The following is a 12,677-nucleotide window of genomic DNA, read 5'->3' as shown; positions in this document are numbered from 1 at the left end:
ATTTATGCGATGTTTGACAATGCCGGTTCTTCCTGTGTTTCCTTCGTTTGCAAATATGGATGCGTATTTTTCTAATAGTTTTTCTGCTTTTAATTTTTCATTTCCATGCAGTTCGTTCAGCAAATTATTTAGGAGTGTAGGACTTATCTGCTGTGGCTCAATAGTAAGCTTCTGTTGTGACCATTCGCATCGTGCTATTGCACTTATATTCTGGCACTGTCCAATTACTGCTCCTTTCTTCAGACTTATAGGCGTGTTGAATTCATTCACTACTCTGACTGGAATGGTGGCGTCTTCTCTAGTTTTCACAAGCGTTCTTCCTACCAATATGGGTGTATCTATTTCTGTTGGTTGCACAATCCACAACTCTTCAGTCCCACCTCCTCCATTCACTTTAGCCCATACAATCGCCTCAGATTTTGGTGGAATACTCTGATTATCATCAACAATCACCCTCTTACTTTCAACGTTGGTCACATATCCGGTGTTTATAGGCATCTCCATGTTCTGGCAAAACAGCATTTGCTTGTTTAAATCCAAAGTAACCCCGTGATCAATCATGAAATCTACTCCCATTATAATTTCATCCGTGATTTCTGCTACGATGAAGGTGTGATTAACTTTCAGGGTACCAATCATCACTTCGCAAAACACTTTTCCCGCGACAGCTGCTTCCTCCCCGGTGGCCGTTCGAAGCTTGCAACCGACTATTGGTTCAACCGTTCCTCTTACCACATCCGGTCGGATAATTGAATGTGTGGCACCAGTATCCAAAGTAAGCGTTGACAGTCGTCCATTTACGATGCCGTTGATAGTAAGATTTTTGTCATGGCGACCTATTTGTGATATCGAGATGGCGGGGCAAATAGTTGTGGGAACCAGCTCACGCCCCTTTGAACTGTTCCGTTTTAGTTTAACGATTTGTGAGATGTGGATGCTCCGTCCTCGTTATCTGTTGGTTGTTTCCGTTTTGATGGGTTTACTTTTATATTGTAATTTCGGGCAAAGTGACCCGCTTTTCCACAGTTGAAACATCTTCCTGTTGTATTTACTCGTGGTGCAGCAATTGTCTTCAGAGTCTTCAATATTTCTTCCATCAGCGCCGGTTGTTCCATTTCAACCCTTTGTACTTTGTGTGCTGGTTTACTTAGTAGGGAAGCTGTTTCCTGTGTGAGGGCGTGCGAAACCGTTTCAGCAAACGTTCTTTTTGGCAATGCATATGTGGCGCGTTTGGTGTCCACATCACGAATTCCATTTATGAAACATTGAATTTTTACCCTCTCAATGTAATCCACAGGTGCATCTGCATTTGCCAAATGAGCCAGTCGTTCTATTTCAGTTGCGAACTCTTGCAATGACTCGTTCATTTTCTGACCCCTATTTTGCAGTTCGATCTGGTATATTTGTTTCCGGTGCTCACTACCATATCGTCTTTCTGTCGCACTCATCAATGCCTCATAGTTGTCCCGTTCACAGTCTGGAATAGTCTGAAGGATTTCTGCCGCAGGTCCTTTCAATGATACAAACAAGGACGCCACTTTGTCCGCTGCATTCCAGTTATTGGCCATTGCTGTCTTTTCAAACTGAAGTTTGAAAATTTGAAATGGAATACTTCCATCGAATGTGGGTGCCTTCAATCTTGGATTATTTGTTGATGGTGCAGGGCCATGCAGTTGCAGTTCTCGCATACGATTACTCAGTTGAAGAAATTCTGATCTTAAATTTTCTTCGTCATTTTTTATTGTGCTTAATTCGTCTTCAAATTTTGCAAATTTCTCTTGCACTTGTGTATTATTTTCTGTAATCTGTTGTACCAAACGCTTTTCTAACTGCGTATTATTTTCAATCATTTGTTGTGTAAGGCGAGACTCTAACTGTGATGTATTTTCAGCTATTTGCGTCATCTGCTGTGCCAGACGATTTTCTGTTTGCACTGCATTTTCTGTTATTTGTGATATATTTTCAGCTATTATTTGCTTAATAGCCACTAACAGCATGTTCGTGTCTGCACTTGATGATGTTCGTTGTTCTTCTACCTTTGTAAAAGTTTCTGGCCCATCAAATTCGAACTCGTCCACATTAATTCCATCCGCTTCCATTGCTTCACGTAATCGTACCTGCAGATCCGCCTTTTACCCGCTTATCGGCAAATTACCCTCCTCCAGTTCCTTTTTTAATTGCTGAATTCTCAATTCTCCGAATTTAATCATCTTGAATTTGGATTATTTGACAATCCCACTTGTGACACCAATTGTTGCGAATTTACTCCTTGCTAGTTTTACTTTACTAGGTTCGTATCTCTGGATTGACAAATAAAACTAAAAGCCGTTTAATTCACTTCAACAAAATCTCTTTATTTTACAACTCGTCTACACTATATCAGTTTACTCTTAGCACTGGTTGGTTACGTTGACGCTGCCACGGCTTATATAGCCACGCGCTCCTCGCTGATGCCGACGTGTCCTTCTAGAATATTGCGTCTGGAAATTATGAGAACATAATGCTATACGGCGCCAAATGTCTACAACAAGACAAATGCTATTCCATATACCTACAGCTATTGTTCATAATAAAGGATGCATATAGCAATACAAATACAACTTAATACTACTTTTGTAACAATATATTTATTTCTCTTCATCTTCTCTGTTGAGTATGTGGAGAACTGTTAAAAATGTTAACATTTCGCAGCGCGAATTCTGTGCTTGTAAGGTGAATTCCCTCTTCTTCTTCTTAATTGGCGTAGACACCGTTTACGCGATTATAGCCGAGTCAACAACAGCGCGCCAGTCGTTACTTCTCTTCGCTACGTGGCGCCAATTAGATATTCCAAGCGAAGCCAGGTCCTTCTCCACTTGGTCCTTCCAACGGAGTGGAGGTCTTCCTCTTCCTCTGTTTCCCCCGGCGGGTACAGCGTCGAATACTTTCAGAGCTGGAGTGTTTTCGTCCATTCGGACAACATGACCTAGCCAGCGTAGCCGCTTTTAATTCGCTGAACTATGTCAATGTTGTCGTATATCTCGTACAGCTCATCGTTCCATCGAATGCGATATTCGCCGTGGCCAACGCGCAAAGGACCATAAATCTTTCGCAGAACTTTTCTCTCGGAAACTCGCAACGTCGACTCATCAGATGTTGTCATCGTCCAAGCCTCTGCACCATACAGCAGGACGAGTATTATGAGTGACTTATAGAGTTTGGCGTTTGTTCGTCGAGAGAGGACTTTGCTTCTCAATTGCCTACTCAGTCCGAAGTAGCACCTGCTGGCAAGAGTTATCCTGCGTTGGATTTCTAAGCTGACATTGTTGGTGGTGTTTACGCTGGTTCCAAGATAGACGAAATTATCTACAACTTGAAAGTTATGACTGTCAACAGTGACATGAGTGCCAAGTCGCGAGTGCGACGACTGTTTGTTTGATGACAGGAGATATTTCGTCTTGCCCTCGTTCACTGCCTGATCCATTTGTTTTGCTTCCTTATTCAGTCTGGAGGAAGCAGAACTAACGGCGCGGGTGTTGAGACCGATGATATCAATATCATCGGCATACGCCAGCAGCTGTACACTCTTATAAAAGATTGTACCTGCTCGATTAAGTTCTGCAGCTCGAACTATTTTCTCCAGCAGCAGATTGAAGAAATCGCACGATAGGGAGTCGCCTTGTCTGAAACCTCGTTTGGTATCGAACGGCTCGGAGAGGTTCTTCCCGATCCTGACGGAGCTTTTGGTCCCGCTCAACGTCAGTTTACACAGCCGTATTAGTTTTGCGGGGATACCAAATTCAGACATTGCGGCATAAAGGCAGCTCCTTTTCGTACTGTCGAAGGAAGCTTTGAAATCGACGAAGAGGTGATGTGTGGCGATTCTCTTTTCACGGGTCTTTTCCAAGATTTGGCGCATGGTGAATATCTGGTCAGTTGTTGATTTACCAGGTCTAAAGCCACACTGATAAGGTCCAATCAGTTTGTTGACGGTGGGCTTTAATCTTTCACACAATACGCTCGATAGAACCTTATACGCGAGATTAAGGAGGCTAATCCCACGGTAGTTGGCGCAGATTGTGGGGTCTCCTTTTTTATGGATTGGGCATAGCACGCTTAAATTCCAATCGTTGGGCATGCTTTCGTCCGACCATATTTTACAAAGAAGCTGATGCATGCTCCTTATCAGTTCTTCGCCGCCGTGTTTGAATAGCTCGGCTGGCAATCCATCCACCCCCGCCGCTTTGTTGTTCTTCAGACGAGTAATTGCTATTCGAACTTCTTCTTGTTTGGGCAATGGAGCGTCTTCTCCATCGTCATCGATTGGGGAATCGGGTTCGTATTCTCCTGGCGTTGTGTGTTCACTGCCATTCAGCAGGCTGGAGAAGTGTTCCCTCCATAATTTAAGTATGCTCTAGGCATCGGTGACTAGATCACCTTGGGGGGTTCTACATGAGTATGCTTCGGTCTTGAAACCTTCTGTAAGCCGCCGCATCTTTTCGTAGAATTTTCGAGCATTACCCTGTCGGCCAGCTTATCAAGCTCTTCGTACTCACGCATTTCGGCCTCTTTCTTCTTCTCTCTGCAAATGCGTCTCTCTTCCCTCTTCAACTCTCGGTATCTATCCCATCCCGCACGTGTTGTGGTCGATCGTAATGTTGCGAGGTAGGCAGCCTGTTTTTTCTCCGCTGCGACACGGCACTCCTCGTCGTACCAGCTGTTCTTTTGCACTTTCCGGAAACCAATGCTTTCGGTTGCAGCTGTACGTAAGGAGTTTGAAATGCCGTTCCACAGTTCCCTTATACCGAGTTGTTGACGAGTGCTCTCAGAGAGCAGGAGTGCAAGCCGAGTAGAAAATCGCTCGGCTGTCTGTTGTGATTGCAGCTTCTCGACGGCGCAAATCAGCAATATGTTGAAGAACCTCGCTTTGATGCGGATTGTGGCTAGACGTTCATTCTCCGGAGTGAATGATAGTACTCGGCGACGGAGTCTCTCTCCCACCACGAATCCCCCACCAGACTTGCGCTCCTTTATATGGCCACTGCAGTAAATGCCACAAGGACCTACTCGTCTTTGTCCTTGTCCCGTCCATCGCATTTCTTGGACGGCGGTGATGTCAGCCTTTAATTTCACGAGGACTTCAACCAGCTGGGCAGCGACATCTTCCCAATTAAGGGACCGGACATTCCAGGTGCATGCCCTCAATTCGTAGTCCTTATTTCGTTTTCCATGGTCGTCATCAAAAGGGGGGTCTCTCATCCGAAGCTGGTTGTTGCTATTTGCTGGGGTTGTTTTTTTTACGTGGCGGGTCCCAAACCCAGCGCACAACGCTATGTAGGGGATATTTCGCCTTCTCTCTTTAGCTCGCCTTCAAACGGATGTTCTTAGGCTACCCAGAGGATACTTGGTCAAAACCGGAAGTCGTGAGCTGCTTGAGTCATATGTAAAAGAATCGTTTCTGGCCACTCCCAAGTGAATGGCGATCAGAGAACTTTCCTCACTTGCGTGAACTTCTACACATGACTCCATCCCCCAAGGTGAATTCCCTACTATACTTAAATCTAACGAATGTTCGCTGTCGAGCCTGCACCTTCTCTATATATCATAATTACGCTACTTTGTTGGCAATGCTGTTCCAGCAGCAAGGAAAGCGGTAACAATCGGCGTTCCATTGTATATTTCTTTGATGCATAACCAAACCATAATTAGGACAACGCAATTGAAGCATCAATAGTGGTGCTGGTGGTAAGTAAAATCTCGACAGAATTTATTTTTAATTTTTGCTGTTTATTTACGCACGTTGGACGGCGGAGCGGTGACAATCGGCGGCCATTAGTTTATTTTTTTTTCGGCACAACTCGGATTTTCTACCAACAACACAATGTTGTGGCACTTTGTCGTCGCGTCAGTGCTTCGACAGATTCACTCTTTGAAAAAAACGTAAGTTTCGGCTATTGGTTGACCGTGACAACGGAGATGCGAAAAATGCGTGCGACACTTGTTATTATGAATGTATGTACATACATATGAATGTGGCTCGCATTTGCTTTCGTAAACATAAAAATGTGCCAAAGAAATAATATACATACATATGTACATATGTGTCACAGAAATTCTATTGGTACAAATATGGAAATGATAACGAAGTAATGCGAATATGCATATTTCATGAAGGTCATCAATTTTCTTTGAAGAAATGAAGATCATTTTGTACATCTTCACTTTGTAATAGTCGAAATAAACATTAATTTATTAAAAAATTAAAAAATAAAAATAAAGAGAAATAAAATTAAAATAATAATTTTTCCAGATCAATAATAAATTTTCCAGATCACGCATATGTGACAATGGTTCATATTATATAGTACAAAATAAGCATGCAAATTAGAGTGTGCCATTCTGAGGCAACCTTTTTTTTCCAACTGAAAAACAGGCTCAAAACTTTCGAAAATGTGTAAAAAAAAGTCGCTCAAAAGATGAGCTCTTAATATTAATATTAATAGGTGCCTATTCCCGATTCTACTCGAAAATCGAGTTTTCTCGTAAAATAATCGATTTTTCGAATGTCAAGAACCGATTCTTACTCCACTTCGACTACTGAAAATCGATTATTTTACGAGAAAACTCGATTTTCGAGTAGAATCGGAGTCGAGTTTACCATCCCTACTGGCAGCTAACGGGGCACATATAAAACCTCCGCACAATAACCACCACAAAAAAAAATTATTTTTTTCCCATGTAATTTATATGGAAAACAGAAAATTTGAAATAGGCACCTCTTTATATTAATATTAAGAGCTCATCTTTTGAGTGACTTTTTTTTACACATTTTCGAAAGTTTTGAGCCTGTTTTTCAGTTGAAAAAAAAGGTTGCCTCAATTTTTGAATTTTTGTGAAATATGCAATTTGTGCGTTATATCTACAAATAAGTATATGTAAATGTAAAGAAGTTAAAATCTAAATTGAAACGAATTGTGCGGTTACAATTATAATTGTTTAGAATTTAGAATACCTTCCCACGATTTCGGGAATAAAATGGGTATAGTCGGATAGAGGATGTTCTTCAGATCAATAATGCAATCCTTTAGTTGATGTTAAATAAATATAATTGAACAATAATTTAATATTAAAAAAAAAACAAATCACGAATTAATGAAGTGTTAGTGGACATAAAAATGCGAAATATGTATAAGTGTAAAATTAATTTTAAATAGAAAAATACGTTCTTCAAATAGTGGTAATTTTCAGCTTTAAACACAAATATCTCGAATATTCCCGCGAGTATAACTATATATATTCTTGAACTGGAGAAGCTCCTCTATAACTAAAAATGTTCATTTGTTCGTCCAAGATATCTGTTCTTATGCAGAATATGTAATATTGTTTAAAATACAAACAACATAATGAATAAAAGTGAACATACTTCAAATATACAAATACGCATTTCTGCTCTGAAGCAAGATTTTAAAAATTAAATTTAAATAACAGTATTCTCGTACGTTCTACTTTTTCAAGCTAATGAGGAGTGTCTTTTCAAAAGAGGATATTTACATTTTAATTTTTTTTAAACTAATTATGCAGTCTTGTCCTTGGTGCTGAAATGCACAACTTCTTTACTTGGATGTTGATCTCAAGAAGATATTTCGCAAGTAAAAAACGTTAAATTGTGAGTCCTAAACAGAAATTCTATTATTCGGTAAATCAGTAAATGTTTCCCTTATAATGTTTTCTCATTATAAAAAAATTAATTAAGAAGTAGATATTCTATTTTAAAAAGACAATTCTCAAATATATTTTCCTCCTGTTATATACTATTTGTAAGCATTTACAAACAAAAATCTTTTTCAAACTAATATTTATTGCTATAAACTACTTAACTTTAAAATATTATTAACATAAAGTACTAACATTTCATTTTAGAAATTAGTTCACATTTTTAATCGGTATTTTTTAATTAAATGACTACTTAATATTTTTTTTTTGTTTCAGTTTGCGACGTGGATATTTGATCCCTATGCGTGGAGCTCCCATAGAGGTTGTATTGAACATAAATATTTTTAATTTTTTAGTAATATTTTTTTACAGATAAAGTGTTTAAAAAAATATCTTGCAACCTCGTTTGCGCTCCTCGAGTAGAACCATCACAAATTGGCGGCCATGCAGGTATAATGTATTATTATATAAATGTATTAGTATTTGCTTTATAAAAATACATTTATGTTTCTCAGATATACTCCAGAAGCTGGATGCCATTGAGACCCAACTCACTGCCATTAAAAAATCTCTAACAGACAAAGTAAGTAACGCAGTATTACATTACCAAATTAAAACAAAAGTTTATTTTTATATTTGAATTTTCTAGATGCCAGAAAAAGCCGAGGTGCAGGCACAAAGTAAATTATTGCGCGAATGCCGCGTCATAGCGGCAAAGATGCATCATTCAATTAGCCGCATCACCGGTGACTTGGAGGACGAGTATTACGTGGAGCTCGCTTCGAAACTGCCCATGTCATCGAAAGAGCACGTGCGCTTCGTGGAAGACAAACTTTCACAAAAGGAAGTCACTGACGCTATGGTAAATATTTCGTTTTTAAATATTATGCGATTGTAATATAATTTACTGTATTTTTTTTTTTTTACAGATGCGGCTAATATGGAAGTCAAAGGGCGCAAAGGGCAGTGTGGACGGCGTACTGCGTGGTATGTTTTCTGACGATCTAATGTACCACTACAATTTAGAGGGGCGCAAGGAGAAGGGATCCTTACTAAAGCTAAAAGTCATAGGGTTAGTCTTTGGTAGGGTTATTTACTGATATATACAGGGTGGCTGATGAATTTTGCTTTTTTTCAGTGTATGGAATTCATTTTTCTTTTATTCATGTTAAAGCTCATTCAATTTTATTAAATATAGCTTAATTAGTTTTAAAAATAATGGAATTTAAATGCCCCCCTGCTCGTTGATGCATGTGCGGCATCTTACCAAAAAGTTATTCATTACTGCTTGGAGAGTTAAGACAGGAATAACCGCTATTGTATCTCGAATGGATTGCCTTAGTTCATTCAAATTTTTTGGTTTTGCTTTGTAGACTTCCTGTTTGCAATAACTCCACAAGAAAAAGTCAGGTGCAGTAAGGTCAGGCGAGCTGGGTGGCCAACGGAATGTGGAGTTTCTGGATATCAGCTTATTGGGAAATTTTCGTCGCAATTCTGTCATAACAGGTTGTGCTATGTGAGGAGCTGCACCATCTTGCTGAAACCACAGAGAGTTGAAAGAAATTCTCATTTGGCGTAGTTCTGGATAGAAAAACTCTCTCTACATGGTCAAGTAACGGTGTCCAGTAAACGTAACGGTGTGACCGTTTTCTTCGAAGAAGTAGCGCACGATGAAACTGCACACCACATTGTGACACGAAGTGGATGCAATTCCGTCTCATGGAGTATCTGTGGGTTGGAAGAACTCCATATTCGATAATTTTGTTTGTTTATGTTGCCGATTAAATCGAAATGGGCCTCGTCAGACATGAAAAACAGTTCAACATGTTTCTATCCTCTTCCACCATTTGAAGCATCTTCTGGCAAAATTCCAAGCGAGTCGGCAAGTCTGCAGCGTTCAGTTTGTTGGCCATTTGAATTTTATATGGGAATAAGTCCAAATTTTTTGTGCATAATTGACTGTAATGACTGTCTGCTTACACCCATTTGAGCAGATAAGCTTCTTGTCGAAACACGTGGATTGTTTTGTATGGCAGCGGCTACAGCAGCGATTGTTTCCTCAGTTCGAACTGAATGGTTTCGATGCTAAGATCTTCTGTTGACTGTTCCATGCTCGGCAAAATTGTTTACAAGTCTCATTATGGTCCATATACTCTCTTTGAACCGAAACTACGGACTCCAGTGCGTGATAGCGGCGGACAATCCAAATTCTTGTTTCAGTGTCCCAGTTATCCATTTTTGTTAAATGTAAAAGTCAATCTGCAAAATAAAAAAAAAATTAACCAGATTCATTAAATAGAAAAAAAATTATTTAATTTTTTTTTTGGTAGCGGATTTCATCAGCCACCCTGTATTTGAATGCCTTATACCGTTTCATTTTAGATATATTTCCTGACAAGGATAAAAACATTATCGGTGGGGAGCTCCGGAGATTTGTGGCCTTAAGTCACAATCGTTTTAAGCAAAGCTTAACTTAAGGCAAATTTAATATAAGTTTTCTTATTATTACTTATATATATTAGTTTTAAGTTGTAAATATTAGTTCTAAGTTGTACATATTAGTTTTAAGTAGCACATATTAGTTTTAAATTGTATATATTAGTTGTAAGTTGTACATACTAGTTTTAAACTGAAGTTACTAATTTTACTTTTATAAATATGAATTTTTAGAATTATAATTTTTATACTGAAATAAACTTAATTTGTATTATTTTTCTGCCGAATGTAATAATAATAGGCAAATTATTTGTTTAAGTAAATATTTGATTATTTTGATTTTATTATTAAATAAAGCGAAATAATAAAAAAAACTGAGTTTTATTTAAAAGAATTGAATTTGCTAGAAGTAACAATTGGGTAACAGATTATCTTGTTACTGCTTGTTCTTGCTAATAAATTTTTTAATGTTATAGATAACAAACTGATAACTAAAATAATAACACTAACAGATATTCGGTTAACAAATACTTTTTGTTATCCATAACACATAGGTAAGCTATGCGCTAACAAAAGTATTTGTTACCCGTAACATACTGTGAAGAGATTTGCTAACAAATGTATTGTTACAAAAGTAGTATTAAGTTGTATTTGTATTACTATATGCATCCCTGATTATGAACAATAGCTGTAGGTATATGGAATAGCATTTGTCTTGTTGTAGACATCTGGCGCCGCACTGTCTGCTTGTCTAGTTAAACAGTTGCTGAGTCTGGCGCCGCGACTGTCTGCTCGCGTCTGGCGCCGTATAGCCGTATGTTCTGGTAATTTCCAGACGCGATATTCTAGAAGGACACGTCGGCATCAGCGAGAAGTGCGTGGCTATATAAGCCGTGGCAGCGCCAACGTAATCAATCAGTGCTAAGAGTAAACTGCTATAGTGTAGACGAGTTGTGAAATAAAGAGTTGTTGAATTAAATTAAACAGTGTTGATTTTATTTGTCAATCCAGAGATACGAACCTAACAAAGTAAACTAGCAAGAGTAAATTCGTAACAATTGGTGTCAGAAGTGGGATTGTCAAATAATCCAAATTCAAGATGGTTAAATTCGGAGAATTGAGAATTCAGCAATTAAAAAGGAACTGGAGGAGCGTAATTTGCCGATAAGCGGGCAAAAGGCGGATCTGCAGGCACGATTACGTGAAGCAATGGAAGCGGATGGAATTAATGTGGACGAGTTCGAATTTGATGGGCCAGGAACTTCTACAAAGGTAGAAGAAAAATTAGAAGAACAACGAACATCATCAAGCGTAGACACTAACATGCTATTAGTGGCTATTAGGCAAATAGCAGAAAATGCAGTGCAAACAGAAAATCGTCTGGCACAGCAAATAGCAGAAAATGCAGTGCAAACAGAAAATCGTCTGGCACAGCAAATAGCTGAAAATATATCACGAATAACAGAAAATGTAGTGCAAACAGAAAATCGTCTGGCACAGCAAATGACGCAAATAGCTGAAAATACATCACAGTTAGAGTCTCGCCTTACACAACAGATTACAGAGAATAATACACAAGTGCAAGAGAAATTTGCAAAATTTGAAGACGAATTAAGCACAATAAAAAATGACGAAGAAAATTTAAAATCAGAAGTTCTTCATATAAGTAATCGTGTGCGAGAACTGCAACTACATGGCCCTGCACCATCAACAAATAACCAAAGATTGAAGGCACCCACATTCGATGGAAGTATTCCATTTCAAATTTTCAAACTCCAGTTTGAAAAGACAGCAATGGCCAATAATTGGAATGCAGCGGACAAAGTGGCGTCCTTGTTTGTATCATTGAAAGGACCTGCGGCAGAAATCCTTCAGACTATTCCAGACTGTGAACGGGACAACTATGAGGCATTGATGAGTGCGATAGAAAGACGATATGGTAGTGAGCACCGGAAACAAATATACCAGATCGAACTGCAAAATAGGGGTCAGAAGATGAAGGAGTCATTGCAAGAGTTCGCAACTGAAATCGAACGACTGGCTCATTTGGCAAATGCAGATGCACCTGTGGATTACATTGAGAGGGTAAAAATTCAATGTTTCATAAATGGAATTCGTGATGTGGACACCAAACGCGCTACATATGCATTGCCAAAAAGAACGTTTGCTGAAACGGTTTCGCACGCCCTCACACAGGAAACAGCTTCCCTACTAAGTAAACCAGCACACAAAGTACAAAGGGTTGAAATGGAACAACCGGCGCTGATGGAAGAAATATTGAAGGCTCTGAAGACAATTGCTGCACAGCGAGTAAATACAACAGGCAGATGTTTCAACTGTGGAAAAGCGGGTCACTTTGCCCGTAATTGCAATATAAAGGTAACCCCATCAAAACGGAATCAACCAACAGAACACCGAAAGAGGATTCACCACAAAAATGCGGATGCATTATCGCGTCGCCCTTGTCCACTGGAACGTAAACATTGCTCCAAATCAGAAGGAAAAGAAGGTATAATCGACGTGCGATTACTGAATATAGAACCTGAAGA

General features: G+C 39.1%; 1 protein-coding gene across 1 annotated transcript; it reads left to right on the top strand.

The window, feature by feature from the left end:
- Positions 1-5,498: 5,498 nt before the first annotated feature.
- Positions 5,499-11,192, top strand: LOC125779712 (uncharacterized). Its single transcript, XM_049460985.1, has 6 exons — positions 5,499-5,516; positions 7,969-8,014; positions 8,065-8,142; positions 8,208-8,275; positions 8,342-8,554; positions 8,622-11,192. The coding sequence occupies exons 1-6, from the start codon at positions 5,499-5,501 to the stop codon at positions 8,790-8,792; spliced, it is 594 nt and encodes a 197-aa protein (XP_049316942.1). The 3' UTR covers positions 8,793-11,192.
- Positions 11,193-12,677: the final 1,485 nt, after the last annotated feature.

Source organism: Bactrocera dorsalis, chromosome 6, assembly GCF_023373825.1.
Source record: "Bactrocera dorsalis isolate Fly_Bdor chromosome 6, ASM2337382v1, whole genome shotgun sequence".
Lineage (NCBI taxonomy): Eukaryota > Metazoa > Arthropoda > Insecta > Diptera > Tephritidae > Bactrocera > Bactrocera dorsalis.
The sequence above is the reverse complement of the archived record's forward strand: the minus strand, read 5'-3'. Positions and strand labels throughout refer to the sequence as shown.